This window comes from Cyphomyrmex costatus, unplaced genomic scaffold (genome assembly GCF_001594065.2).
Source record: "Cyphomyrmex costatus isolate MS0001 unplaced genomic scaffold, Ccosl1.0 scaffold639, whole genome shotgun sequence".
NCBI lineage: Eukaryota > Metazoa > Arthropoda > Insecta > Hymenoptera > Formicidae > Cyphomyrmex > Cyphomyrmex costatus.
In genome coordinates this window covers 461,865-477,165 of record NW_017280199.1, presented here as the reverse complement: position 1 = coordinate 477,165, position 15,301 = coordinate 461,865, and the positions used below count along the sequence as shown (strand labels likewise).

General features: G+C 36.4%; 2 protein-coding genes across 3 annotated transcripts in view; one reads left to right on the top strand and one right to left on the bottom strand.

Annotated features, from left to right (window-relative positions):
- Positions 1–3,679: 3,679 nt before the first annotated feature.
- Positions 3,680–9,563, top strand: Ir25a (ionotropic receptor 25a). The gene is made up of 6 exons (XM_018547384.1): positions 3,680–3,812; positions 4,238–4,596; positions 5,218–6,015; positions 7,814–8,652; positions 8,725–9,060; positions 9,138–9,563. Exons 1-6 carry the CDS (start codon positions 3,680–3,682, stop codon positions 9,478–9,480), a joined length of 2,808 nt encoding a protein of 935 aa, XP_018402886.1. The 3' UTR covers positions 9,481–9,563.
- Positions 9,564–10,694: 1,131 nt separating this feature from the next.
- Positions 10,695–15,301, bottom strand: part of LOC108779852 (uncharacterized) — a 5,258-nt gene continuing 651 nt past the window's right edge. Inside the window, exons 1-6 of one of the 2 annotated variants that reach the window (XM_018547368.1) lie at positions 13,936–14,077; positions 13,410–13,812; positions 12,933–13,250; positions 12,464–12,854; positions 11,672–12,329; positions 10,695–11,031 (exon numbers count right to left, since the gene is read on the bottom strand). In XM_018547368.1, coding sequence (XP_018402870.1) covers positions 10,971–11,031; positions 11,672–12,329; positions 12,464–12,854; positions 12,933–13,250; positions 13,410–13,739 — 1,758 coding nt within the window. In that variant the 5' untranslated portion in view covers positions 13,740–13,812; positions 13,936–14,077 and the 3' untranslated portion in view covers positions 10,695–10,970. Of the gene's footprint in view, positions 11,032–11,671; positions 12,330–12,463; positions 12,855–12,932; positions 13,251–13,409; positions 13,813–13,935; positions 14,078–15,301 lie in introns of those variants that run through there. The other variant, XM_018547369.1, reaches the window with a different exon arrangement.

Genomic DNA, 15,301 nt, shown 5'->3' with positions numbered 1-15,301 from the left:
TTATTATTATACAATAATAGATACAAGAATCCATTACTTTACAGAAAAAGTTGAATTATTTTTATTTATCAGAATTTTCGTTATGCAACGCTATACATATACATATATATAAGAAGTGAAATAGATCCACGTCGGCCACGTCACCTTTGGAGTTAAAAATGAATCCTCATTAACCCCTCTTTACTTATATAGAATATCCAAGTCACTCTGGATTTATAATTTCGTAAAATGTGTATAAATGCTGTACACATTATTATATTAACGCAAATTGTTTTATAATTGAAAAATGTTTTGCATTTATCTTTATTTAAAAAATGTAAATATAGAATATCATTCATCTTTATTTAACAGTAAATCATCGAAGAGGCAACAATGAAAGTTGAAGTATAATAAGATGTCAGAAATATAACTCACGTATAATTACGTTAAAGTATCAAGCAGGTTTAACAAGCAAGCTCATGTATCTTTAATAACAAGATACAAAATGATTTATAAAAATATACCTTTTGATAATAATATTTACTTTACTGAAAGAAAACGTTCAAATATCATGTTATATAAAGAATGAATAGCAAAACAATTTCATAATATTGTTTTTTATTATTGCATTCACGCCTACAAAATTTTATAAACTGTAAGGACAGCTATGTATTAGCTATAGCAAACAAACCGATCGAACATTAATCGATCACAGATCATCCGTTTTTACTAGCGCACTCTCGCCAGATGTCGACTCATTAGAGAGTAATCACCGATTATATAGATTTAAGTTTAATCAGAACACTGTGTGAGCTCGTCCAGTACAGTCATATTTGTCTCAATATAGTTAATAATAAAGTATCGTCATTTGAATATCATCAATATGACTTTCATCCACCTCTTAATCTCCAACATAAACAATAACCTTCGAGAAATGTAATGAAAAAAATACAAAAGGGGGGAAGATATGAAAATCAAATGAGAACGTAATATTCAAATAGAAACGACATTGATTGAAGATTTATGCTTCATGATACGACGGCAACATTTTTACTCGCACTTACATTAGAACGTACGTTCCTTGTGTTATATTATTCATACATTACTATCGTGGTCACAAGAAACATAAAAAAGGTAACAACTGCTCATAAAAATAAAAACGGCGAAAATGTTGCTGAAAAAACTGAATACTTAAATTAAAAAGTAGACATCAAAGTAAATTTCGCACGTGGAAGGGTATACTGAAGAATAATATAATTTTATTTAATTTTGTGAGATATTTTCATCGCGCCGTCAAAAATTTAAATGTCAAAAAGTTGAGGTAAAAATTAATTCAACCTGAAATCCTCAGATACGTAAAATATATGTAAAGTCCATATTACTCTTAGCTTCTTATCTAACATAAAAATCTCAGATTTTATAATAATTAGAGTAATAATAATAGTAATAATAATAATTGAGATGTAATAGCATAGCATTCGGTACCGTCGCACACGATATCTGCGCGTATCTCACGCCTTGAACGTGGCACAGATGGAGTTAGATATTATTACAAGGTTTCGAGTTGATTGTGCTTAAATTATACATTTCGAGATTCGTAATCCCGTTTGCTCGTTAACCACGGTAGTTTGCATGTGTGTCAAGGACAGAGTTTACTTCGTATCGAGCAATATTATATACTAGTGGACCACAGAATGTGGTTTTTGACTATTTTGCAGCTGGTCGATTTGCATGTAAGAAGTGTAAACTCCGATTGAGTAAGTTTGTGATGTCATGTAAAAGAGAGAGAGAGAGAGTAACTTTTGATTATGTCATCTGATTTTAAAATTATTGAAACGCGTACACAATATAATGGAAAAAAAATTAATGCGTTTACTTAGAAAAAATATTATATCTTATAATATTTCAATAAATTTTTTATCATTTTGGAGGGAAGGGTCGTAAATATAATACAACTCCACGTGATAATATACGTAAAATAAATCTCGTTGAAATGAGAAACCAAACACGTCGGAAAAAAGATATCAAGAGTGCCGGGAAGTCACGCACCTTGACAAAGTAATCTCGCTTTGTAGTATACATAAACTGAATACTTGAGCGGAATGCACTCTAACGGATTATAAATCACCGTCACAAGTGAAATTCATCCCGATGGCAGTTATACATATTAACAGAAATGTCATACGAGATGTCGCGTAACATTCGATTCCTGTCTCGACTCTGTCCTGAATAAATAAAAAAGTTATCCCGTGCCTTCCTAGCGATCTGTTTCTTTCATTTCGGAATCTCTAAGAAGCTGTATGTATATGATATATATGAAATACATATAATACATATAAATACGTTAATTAAATGCTTTGTCGAATCTGCATTATATATGTATGATATAACTGAGTCCTTTTGTGCTTTTATTTCTATCGTTATATATTAGTATATAATTTTTGCGAGGCTTATAAAAATCGCCTCAAGTATTATTTTCTATAATCTCTGATATCCTTGCGATAAAGCGAAATGTGTACAAAGAAACATATAACACGTAAGGTGCGTAAACGTTTCTCTATTTTTAACAAGTAGTTACTTAGCTGAATGGAGTCCTTCGAACAGGTTAAATCGATTTCAGAAAAAAACACGAAATAAATGAAATGGAAGTGATCGATTGCATCAAACCACTGCGTAAATGCAAATCCTCGATCGTTCTCTTCTTCCGTATACAGGCACTCTTTCGACGTGTGCAAATCGTCCTCGATCGCTTTGACTCGAACGAATTCAATTTTCCGGCCTGGTTTCACGTGTCAATCCTGTGTCATTGCCCTTGTATCACGTTATCACGTAAATGAGCATTCCCAATCGAAATAATTAATGCAATTCGTTTCATCAGCGACGATGAGACCAGTCATAAGGGATAAGGTCACATATTGACGATTTGCATGGAATTGCCCTGACAAAGAGCTACGTCGTTCGCATAGTCCAGAGTATCGTGGTGCACACGATAATAAATGCGAATGTTCGTCAAATTTTCGTTAAAAGGAGGAGATGACAGACACGCGCTGGTCACACATGTGCTGACTACGATTGATTAGGGTCATCCCCGCGGCAACCGATGGGCAAACACAAATAAACCGTAGGACACCCTGGAGCGAAGCCGACTGCGAGCGAACCTGTCAGTAGACAGCTGACCGCTTTCTACGCGCAATATCCGCTTTGAATTTCCAGTCGTGTATGGCGGATCCGAAAAGAATTCCCCTGGGAGGAAGTTTCCCGGCGATGCCATAACGGCGGCGCGGCTACCGTCGAGGTTTCCACCCTCGAGTCGCGCGTAACTGGACCGCGAAGGCCGTGCCTCCAGTCCGGCGTCCCAGTTCTCCACACACGCTCGCTTCGAGACCGTATTAACGATATTAAGCTCAATATAGACGCAGTTGCAGTTAATCTCACAAAAGGACTATTGCCGAGTTTCCTTAGCGACGAACTTTTGCGCCATCAACGAACTGAAACTGAACTGCACTTCCAATGTCCCTCGGGAGGATAAGCGAAAAGACAGCCCATAAGTGATATTGCGTAACACTCGAAGCTTCGATTTGTATCGAAAATATCTTCCGCGCTCAGACCGAGCTGCGATTATCTTTGCCATTTCCCTCGAATCTTGCTCACTCGAAGCGCGAGTTTCAGTTATTCGAAAGACCCTCGCTCGATCGCGATCATGATATCCGACTGTTGTATCGTGAAGATTTGTATGCTATACGTTCTATCGACAACTTTTACGGTTTACGGGGTAGAAGAAACGTCAGATGGTCCTACACAGAAACCGATTCAATCGAGACCGGTGAATGTTTGTAAGTTTCGTTTTGTGTGGAAAAGTTTTAATTGCGGAAAATCTTGCTTAGAGCGCGATAACGATACAATATCGATCGATATATATATAATGACGTATTGTTACTGGACAGCATCTCTGTGTCGTTGAAAGAAGACACAAATCTACACTCTCCATATACATATACGAAAGAAAAGATTCCATTTGCGAAGGCGAGAAGCAGCTTTTTAGGCCAGTCCATTACGCTTTTCAAGCGATCCGATGCGCGATAACTGCTTTTGTCTCGCAGCGCGTGGTTGTAGTTTCTCATTAACGATTCGAGTTATTTAAGGCAGTAGAACACCCTAAGGTGTTACGTCTTAAGATTAATCGTCTGACTTGGTTTTGCTTTCTCTTTTTTCTTGCATGCCGCACGTCGCGTCGGCGCAATGCTTTTTCCCCAATTAGTTATAATTAATGGTTGGAAGAATGAAGCGGCGAATGTAAGCGTGACCAGCGCTTTGAAGACTCTGGGAGAAAAGTATCCGGGTCACCTGGGCAATGTGTGGTCCGTACAAATCAACGAGAGCGATTCCGCTGACAGTCTCGAGACTATATGCAACGTATGGAGCTCAGCTATCAGTAAAGGCGGCGCGACTGTCCCGGATCTGATTCTAGATATGACGATGGCCGACCTGGGTGCCGAAGCTTCGAGTTCGTTCACCGCGGCCATGGGGGTTCCGACTTTATCCGCCCAATTTGGCCAGGAAGGCGATATTCGCTACTGGAGAGAGCTGGACCTTGATCAAAAAAACTATTTGATCCAGGTAACAATTATGCAATTATGGCTGTCCTGGTAAAAGTTCTGGCAGCGAAGGACAGGATTTTTTACAAAAATATATACTCAATTAAACAATAAAGGTCCAAAATAACACTCAAGTAGAGCATTATTAATTCTCAAGATGAAGGTTTATTTAGGTGTTGGATAATTTGAATGTCGATCATTTCGGACCACCAACGCCTAAGTTGGGTGTATTTTTTTATAAATATATTCACTGATATATATGATATTGTAACGTAAAATATATTCGACCTGTTTCGAGTAGTATATTATAATTTTTATATACACATTTTTGATATTTGATTTTTGTGGTGTATAAAATTTATTGAATTCGTATGGAATTGTTTCAACACTAAAGATGACACAAACTTGACCGCTTAGCTTTTATTTTTTGACTGTTGTATGTTCACATCACGTCTATACGATATTTTAATATTGTTTATATATCTTGTTTTGTATAGCTCAGTCAGAAATACAAGCAAGGTATAACATAATAAATTTCAAGTCAGAATTTTATTCTATAAAAAAGTAATCTATAGTCTCTTCTAGGTTTACAAAATTCTTCAGATATTTTTGTTGTTTCTCGTGGCTCGATATTTTATTTTAGGTAATGTCACCGAATGATCTTGTGCCTGAAGCAATCCGTCAATTGGCGATTCAGATGAACATCACCAATGCCGGCATCCTCTACGACAAAAAGGATTTCATTATGATCCACAAGTATAAAAGTTTACTGCTGAACGTGCCGACCAGACACGTCATCAACGGTTTGCAGAATGCAAACGATTACGTAAAGGAGCAATTGTCAAAATTACGAGACTTGGACGTAGTAAACTATTTCCTACTCGGCGACGAAAGTTCTACCAATATGCTATTGAATGCTGGGAACTCATTGAGCTTCACCGGACGAAAGTACGGTTGGTTCGTTTTGACTCTGGACGAAGAAATGTGGCCGAGCTGCGCGTGTGAGAACATCACCATATTGTTGCTAAAACCGGAAATGCCGACGGTGAGCGATGAAAATCAAGCAGAATCTGTTATAAAGGCGAAATTACCGAAACCGCTCATCACATCCGCCTTTTATTACGATTTAACTCTGTTGGGTGTCAGCGCGATGAAGTCCGCTTTGGACACTGGCGAGTGGCCCTTGGAACCTCATCACATCGACTGCAATAGCTACGATGAGACAAACACACCGACGAGAGGTCTGAATTTCCTAGCTAAACTGATGGCAGTCTCAAAGAACATGACGCCGACATACGCCGGTATTAGTTGGGGCAAGAAAAATGGAGAACATCATGCGGACTTTAAGATGATTATATATATGATAAACATTGAACGAGAAAAGATTACGTTAAAAGAGGAGGGCGGAGATTGGCAGGCGGGTATCGAGATGCCCTTGCAGGTAAGCTGTAGTGCTTGAAATAAAACGTAAATATATTACGTGAAAATGTTGAAGGTCGATATACTAAGAGATATGTACAAGAATCTAGCCAAGTAAGGATAGGGGGGGGGAGCCCCTCTCTAAATTTTAAATAACAAAAATAATTCAAACCACTTATTCACGCAAGAAACAAATTTTAGAAAAAGAAGAAAAAATTGGTAGTAAAAGAAAGTTATAGAAAGATTTTTTGAGAATCCACAAGAACGGCTATCAATTTAAGTTTTTCCACTTCGAAAAATCAGTTTATAGTTTTAAGAGAAAATAAAGTAAATTAGTACATTTAATATGTGCGCTTAACCTGTTAGTAATTAATTAAAAATAATAATATAAAACAAAAAATAATTGAAGTATAATACCTATCGGACTCGATACAAGTTATTAAAATGTGTAAAATTCCTTTATTACAATATCTTAGCAAATTTGATATACGTTTCGACCATTCGGTTTTTGGGTTCTTATATCAATATCATTGACAAACATTAACATGTAATGTAAAATATAAAATAAAGCACTTTCGTTATGTCATCAATATATATTTAGTCGAAAAAAAAGTTTCAGTGAAACGTTGTATCACAATAATTTTACACCGTCATGGTTTATCTAATTCCCAAATTGATAAAATCAATGCTGTAATAAATATATCATTCAAATCAATAATCCTTAAATTGACAAATTAGATGATAAACGTTGGAATGAGAAGTACAGATTTGTGATATCGACTGTTAAATACGTAATGACAAAATAAGTCCACTGATTCATATCACTCGATCATCCTCCCTCTTTTTCGGGTTCCAAAGTTTCAACTCTAATTTGACCCTCTTCCTTCCACCCCTAAATAAAATCCTGGCTACGTCCATGGATATATATTAACTTCCTAATTATTCGTAATCTATTTGATGAAATCAATTGCTGCAAAAATAAAGGAATTCCGTATATCACAAGTAATTTTCTTCAACGATTGTGGCTTCTTCGATTTTTCTTCCAATTCTTGAGTGGCCATGTACCCAAGGATTATTGATCACGCTTGACCGTCGTGCCTGACCGAGCGACGTTTATGCGATCGATGGTTCATGTATTTCTTTTCTCATTTATATTATATACTACCCTCTTACTTGGGTAGATTTGGAAATTGCAACCTCGTAAAAACAAATGACTATAATATTGAATTGGGATTGCATCAAATTGTCGGAATTTATTGAGCTCTTCTTGGATATTCATTTGTTGGCGAGTCACGTTTAATCTGGATTGCGTTCGTATGATAACTGGTAAATAAATAGCGCTGAAACTCGAGCTTACTTTTAAGCCGATTTTGTATTGAACTGCCCTCCCGCAAAGAGTATTAATATAAATATTAATATAAATATATATAAATATCATAAAATTATAATATTCGTTGAAAAGGATGCAATTTTATCGAAAAAAGAAATTCCTCCAACGTAAGCTGTTTTTTCATTAATATCTCACCGCCATATCTGCCATACTGTCGTTCGTTCCCTAATGACGTTCGCTTATCTGTCCTGGGAAAAGTTCAAGGTGGCAAAAGTGTCGTATATACTTTTATTTACTCTTTTATTATATCGCGCCACGTAAGCGTCACGAAAGCGTACCCTTTTTGCGCATTTAGTTTCACTCATTTTGTGCTTCGCACCACTTCTTTCACACTCTTCGGAGTACCTCAGAGGTAGTTCGACGTTACTCCGTGTTGATTTTACGTTCCGTGTCATTCTTCACCTATCGAGAGAATTTGTTTTCTGCGAAGGTCACCAGTGATAAGATCATGAATAACACCGCAGTGACGAGTTATAGGATTGTTGCCGTGCAACATCCACCCTTCATGATGTATAATAATGAAACCGATAAATGGTACGGCTTCTGCATGGACCTGCTAGACGCGATTCGTGAGAGCGTGCCGTTCGAGTACGAGATACATGAGGTAGAGGACGGCGAGTACGGCTCGTTGAAAGAGAATGGTAGCTGGAACGGAATGATGAAGGAACTGATAGACAAACGCGCCGACATCGCCCTGAGCTCGCTCTGGGTCATGGCAGAACGAGAAAAAGTCGTGGATTTCACGGTACCCTTTTACGATTTGGTCGGCCTGACGATTATGATGCAGAAAACGAAGACGTCGACGTCGCTCTTCAAGTTCCTCACAGTGCTGGAGAACGATGTCTGGTTCTGCATACTGGCGGCTTATTTCTTCACTAGCTTCCTCATGTGGCTGTTCGACCGTTGGTCGCCGTATAGCTATCAAAATAACCGTGACAAGTATAAAGACGACGACGAGAAAAGGGAGTTTAATCTCAGGGAGTGCTTCTGGTTTTGTATGACCTCCTTGACTCCCCAGGGTGGCGGAGAGGCGCCGAAAAATTTATCTGGAAGATTGGTGGCGGCTACATGGTGGCTCTTCGGGTTCATCATCATCGCATCCTACACGGCTAACTTGGCGGCTTTCCTTACAGTATCCAGGTTGGAGATACCCATCGAGAATTTGGATGACCTAAGCAAACAGTATAAAATACAGTATGCTCCTATCATAAATTCACCGGCGTACTCTTACTTCCACAGGATGGCGGACATCGAGTTGCGTTTTTACGAGTAAGTGATTAATTATCAAATCAGATCTTTATATATGTGCAATTTTTTAAAACATATTTTACATTATCACAGAATTTGGAAAGATATGAGCCTAAACGATAGCTTGTCAGATGTAGAAAGAGCGAAACTAGCTGTCTGGGATTATCCTGTTAGTGACAAATATACAAAAATGTTCCAAGCTATGAAAGAGACTGGTTTTCCGGCCGATATCGATGAAGCATTAAGACGAATTCGACAGGAGGGTCAGTACCAGAATAACGAATTCGCTTTTATCGAAGACGCTTCGACCATCAAGTACCTTGTCATGACAAATTGCGATTTGACCCAAATCGGAGAGGAATTTTCAAGGAAACCGTACGCTATCGCTGTCCAACAAGGATCACCGTTAAAGGATCAATTTAACAACGCGTACGTAAAAGGACGTTTATCTTTTTTTTTTCCGTAAAAAAAAAAACAAACACCTTTAAATCAATCTTTTCCTGTAGGATTCTCATACTGTTGAACAAGAGGAGATTGGAGAAGTTGAAGGACAGATGGTGGAAGTACAACCCCGTCAAAAAGAATTGTGACCTAAAAAATGATCAAAGCGACGGTATCAGTATTCACAATATTGGTGGAGTGTTTCTCGTAATCTTCGTGGGTATCATCTTCGCTTGTCTCACGTTAGCCTTCGAGTATTGGTATTATCGGCACCATACAAAAGTTAGCGAGTTACATCAAGCTACTCCTCCAAAAACGAAAATGACAATGAAGCCGATTCGATTTAATTTGCATCCTGCTCCTACACATGGGTTTCAAACAATCTCGCAATTTAGATCGAGATTTTAAGTTCTAATTGTCAGGAAGGATTCGTTTGTAGAATATAGAGAATAAGTATAAAGCTGTCGCACAAAGGAATAAAAGCGATTCTAGACGCCCATGTCAATTTTGTATATTAATAAGATATTATAGATAAAATTCATGAAGATTCATGAATTTTCATATCGGTGTGACGCACAGTAAAGGTATTACAATATCATAAAATACAGTTAACATTTTCATAAAATTCATTTGCATGTTTTTAGCATATATGTATTCTGCGATAAGTATTTGTGATGCTAGATAACTTTAAAGAAAAATGTAATTGTGAAATTCTTGGGTAGAAAGAGAAAGAAAGAGAAAAATAAATAAATGCATGGGAATGGAAGTTTTAAAACTTCATACAATTTTCATTTTTGCAATGCCTTTATTTACCTTTTCCGTACATTATTTCGCCAAAAGACGAAGAACGTCCTTTTTTCTTTATTTTTACAATGCATTTTTTTACATTCCTTTCACGATACCGTATTTCCTAAAGACAGAGTTGTTTATAAGTGACACATTCCTTCGACGCATTAACATCATTCAACATTCGTTTCAAAGGCATCTGCATACTAAAGTAACATTTTTTGTATTTTTTTTCGCATACCTTATGAAAGGTAAGCGCGTGTTTTCAAATTACACGATTTTTTTTTTACACGTACGTTCTCGGTTATTCGATTTCCTTAGGGTGAGCACAGGGAAAGCAATGGATACAAGGATATTTGGAACATGGGAGAAGGAAAGGATTCTGGAAGAGGGTTATATTAATCTTCTAGGGAGTTAAATCATAATTATAGGGAAATATGATTAAGATAATCCATTAATAATTACGAAAAACAACAAGAAAATAGAACAGCACTTTAATTAAATACCCGATTTGCAACCGTGCGGCGTTCAAATAAGTACTCAACTGTCCTTTCTGATTAGTCTCTGATTGGTCACTGATTCATAACTTTTGATTCTTTTTCTTTTCAATATTCGAATAAGTAGATACTCTTAGCCTGCACGTCGGGTGATACAACAACCTTGCTATAATTTTCTACAAAATCAGCGTACTAAGCTCTCTCTCTCTTCAAAAATCACAAAGTAATTATCAACCTACAACTGAAATAGCGTGGACTACATTTTCAACGTTCTTGCAACGTGAAACGTTGTGTGTAACATATACACTTTTTTTCTTATTTTGTGTTCCTTTCCTCTTACTCTCTCAAAGGGTTAATATTAATTACCTAAATGAATAGTTAATATTCTCGTGTTTTGCTTTGTGTTTTCGATTGCATGTTGCTTATTACGAGTGACGATGGGGTTTACTCATGCCTTCTTGGATACATGCATAACAAATTCCACATGCCAAGAGGACCCCCATTCACAATCCTATCAATTGCTTTTTTATCTTGCGAAAAAAAAGTATAGCTAAACCTCAAATCTCCAGTCATATAGTATATTATTTAGCAGCTCCCTCTTACACATTATCCGGTTCACAAGGTCAATGGACGCAAACTCCTCAGTGGCTGGCATCCGAAGCTGCTACTGTGTCTTCTATCGGAAAAAAGATACCATGTAGTACACAATTAGATACAACGGTAATATGACAAGATTAAATTGTGCCGTAAAATTTGTATATAAACAATATATCTTGGAATTTCAAGTATAAGCCTAAGACTAAGACATTACTATAGCAAAATCGTTGTTATATTTCGCTCGCTTTTAGCATTTTTTAATTATTAAATATTTTTTACATATCTTTTCTTAAAAAGAAACTAATTCTAATTTTTTTTAAGAGTTAGAATCATTTGAATATTTTCTTGGGAGAAACTTTGATATGAAAATAAGATATTGTATTTTTTAATTGTGTTGTGTGTTTCCATTAAAGTTCTACTTAGAACAAATTACACATATATCAATACTTATTTTTGGTATTATATAAATTTTGAATAAATATTGACTTTTTTCTCTTATATGACAATTGTAGATCATACACATGTTATTGTAAATTTCGTATTTAAACTCGATAATGCTGATTTCTCACCTATTTATAATAATAAGAAAAAAATTGTTTAGTTTATATAAAGTCACTCTTCTCTTACTGGTTCGCAATATTACATTCTCTTATAACGCGATATCATACGTTTTGTTAACTGACGCGCTTGCAATGTTGCATTTCAACGATGTTTATTACCTTTTTCTATCATTATACAGAGGTAGTACACTCGATTGTATCCAGCTAAGTTGATCCAAAGCAAAAGAATCTTTTTCGATATCTTCTTGTTCTTGTAAAATGACATCTTCAGCTCCGACTGGAGAATAGTGAAAATTATCTTGTTCGGAGAGAATGCGGCGTTTGACCGGAGATCGTACGGGCTCAGTTTGAACGCTCTTGTCGCACTGACGCACTCGAAACTTTAGCGTTAAATTCGTAGACGCGGGCAATGCTACCGTGTCATTCTCCCGGTACTCCATATAAGGGCTTTCTCCGCCAGGAAGATATAGTAAATTTCCTGACTCAGATCTGCGATAAGCGACGCGTTCTACTGTATTGTTCACAGGAAACGTCGTGCCATCTGCCCAGTGACCATCGTCCTTTATCGGACGAAAGTGAGTACGTGCGGAAGTCAATAGATCCTCGTCTGGTTCTGGAAGGCTGTTTACCTTTAGACTCGAACGAGATTCCTTGCTAACTTCAAGCGGAGTTTTAAATGATGCTGAAAAGAAAGAGGGATCTATGGACAGCGGAGCTTTGGGACAACACCAGTAGGTGTTTGTAGAAAAGGTAGTTTTAATTCCTTTACAGCACCAGGGTCCATCCGTAAACGAATCTAACCAACTTATATTGTAATCTGCAATAAATTACTAACATAAAAATCTAAGCTAATAAGAAAATTTCAAATCTAAGATTTTTCACTTATATAAGTATTATTTTGATATAAATCTTAAATTTTAATACATTATATTATAAATTGATATTTGATACCTTCTTTATCTTTATTGCTACATTCATCTGCATTATCTTCAATGCTGATTAGATCAATATCCCATGGAATAAGCGGTGATTCGTCAATAATTGATTCTTGGTTTGATGTGTCAGTAGCATAGCCATTATCTGAAGTGGGTAAAGTGAAGATTGTCCTGGTAGGGTCTGTGGGCCAAAGAGGTTTAGAAGGAATAGATAGTGATGGAGCTGCCCATATTGAAGATGTGTCCTGTGCATTGCCTGGTGCTGAATTCCAAAGTGTTTCTAAGCTATCAAACTTTGCTTTTAATTGCGCTAATTTCAACTGATCGAGTTCCTTTTCCCTTTCCCGTTCCATTGATTTGACAAATCCAAAGCTTTCTTTATCTTCTGATCTATGTGATTCGATGTTCTGAAAAAGAAAAAAATTCATCATATTGGTGTAACTACACAAAATTTAAAAAGAATAAAAAAATATTTTAATACATACGATAGACATTTTAGTCTTATTTCGAGCGATGTTATTTATATTGTGCAAATTAATTCCGTAGTTTTTATTGTTGTTGCTGTTGGCAAAGTTTATATCTTTCTGTGCAGAAGTCTTTATGAAAGATACTTCTGTGCAGAAGTCTTTATGAAATGCTGCGTAGTATTGCAGAGCGAAGTTGTCACGAAGTGTGAGTGCTTCTAAATTTGTTTTGAGCTCATCACAAAATTTCTCGGATTCTTCTCTTTCATCATATGAGCCCCCTTCTAATTCTTTCAGTTTTATGCACAGTTCATCAATTAGAGCATCTACTCCGCATTTCTATTGTGCATCAAAAATATTTTTTATACATATTATTTCATTATTATTAATTTATTATGTAATTTATATTATCATGTAATGTAAATTAGGAAATAAAAAATTAGAAATTATATATATATATATATATATTCCATGTAAAAAATTATATCTAAAACTTACGTTATCAGCAGCATTCGTTAGACATTGCACAACAGCTTGTCGTTGTTCCCCATTACCATGCGTTGGCAGCTTTGCTTTAAGTCGGGCACATCCTATGCGACGTCCTATGTCTCTACCCAACTCAATTGCCTCTTCTGGAGGACTTAGGGCCGAGTCGGGGCGGCGCAATAGGCTGAGTACAAATCGCGAGTGCGCAACTGGGTTAATCCCCAATGCGTCCAGGCGTGTCTCAAGCCACTGGCGCAACTCCTCCTCGGCCCTCGAGCCAAAGACTTCGCCTCCTCCAGGGGACGTCGCTATCCCAACCGAATGCAAGGCTGGGTTCCTCATTCCCTCTTAATAGATTTTTTCCTAGACCCAGGAACTCTAACCAAATTTACTATCTCCAGGGTGATCATCTCTCCTAGAAAATTATAGTCACATGTTTATTATAATATAATTTTCATTAAATCATGATATCTTACTGTTACTAGGGAAAAATGCGCTTATGTTAGATCATTTAAAATCTATGAGATGTCAAACTCACCTATGTACAGTACAGTATTACGGTATTTTATTATTGTCGTTAAGTGTTTCAATTTTATGTAATCCACCACTACGTTGTCCGAACTAATCAATATTTATCAAACGTTTTTTCGTATTTTTTATTTAAAATTTTTCGCGTTAAATTATTCAATTGTCCAGAAATATTATTTAATGTTTCGTAGTTTCAATAATCTTGTTTAAAAATTCTTTAGTTTTCGTGCATGGGTGGTGGATATATCGGATATATTGAAGTGAGGCTGGCAGGTCTTAGTGAAGGATAACAAGTATAGTCTCCTTCCCATTTTGACTCTAAAAGTAACAAGTGACAGCAGTATAAGTAATTGTTAATTATAGAAAACACATTGGTTTATTTATAAATAACATTTATAGGTTGGTATTCAAAGTTCTTATATTTAAGATAGTCTTAAGTATAGTCTTAAGATGTTATATAAACTAATCAGACGATGGTATTCATAGTCCATTCTATTATTTTAAGACTGACTTAAGTAATGTTCTAAGATGTTAATGCAGAGCTCTGGTTGGCTTACGATATTTCAAATATAAGAATCGATTATCAGCTAGAAAGAGACGAACCACATTAGCATCTCAAGACATTACTATATGGTCTTAAAATATAAATGGACGAATACTGGCCATAATGCTATACATTCAAGTAATATTTTACTTTATTTATGTGATTATACTCATAATAAAAATTATTTGGTCTACAATTCATTACACGATAATACTATTGTAATTTATATAAGAAAATTAAATAATACAACAAAAGTAATCTTTAAATCTACCTTACTTGTATACTTTCACATTATATCTTCAAAATGTATAGGAAAGAACAAAAAAGAATATATATATATCTAAGAACGTTATTTAGTTACAACAATTCGTTTTAACGTCTATTTGTATCTATTTAAAGAAACACAAGATGTCAAGATGGTCAAGTATATACATATGTATGTACAGACACACACACACACACACACATACAGCCGACCTTTGCCAAACACTGCAATGTTCAGTGATAAATTGCATCAGCATGCACAAGAAGCCGAGAAAAACAAAACCCAATATCCAAACGGAATCGTACGGATCGTACGTACATCGGAGATTGGTGATATCGCGTCCGAAATCACACAGTGGTCGTTAAATTAAAGAAACGTTATCTACAGATACGTGCGTACGATAAAAGCAACGGCGTATATCTCAAGTGTTGTCGCGGAGGCCAGAGAACGCGTGCCTGGGGACCGAGAGGAGCAAATTTAGGAGACGCCACGCGCGGCCGCGTGTCCGCGCGCACGAGACGCTGGCAGCGAGACCTTGATCTGGGGGGGGGGGGGGGGGGGGGGGGG

Coding starts and splice junctions, on each gene's coding strand:
- Ir25a (XM_018547384.1), top strand. CDS start 3,680: ATGATATCCGACTGTTGTATCGTGAAGATTTGTATGCTATACGTTCTA. Junction 4,597..5,217: donor AAAAAAACTATTTGATCCAG/GTAACAATTATG, acceptor ATTTTATTTTAG/GTAATGTCACCGAATGATCT. Junction 8,653..8,724: donor ATCGAGTTGCGTTTTTACGA/GTAAGTGATTAA, acceptor ACATTATCACAG/AATTTGGAAAGATATGAGCC.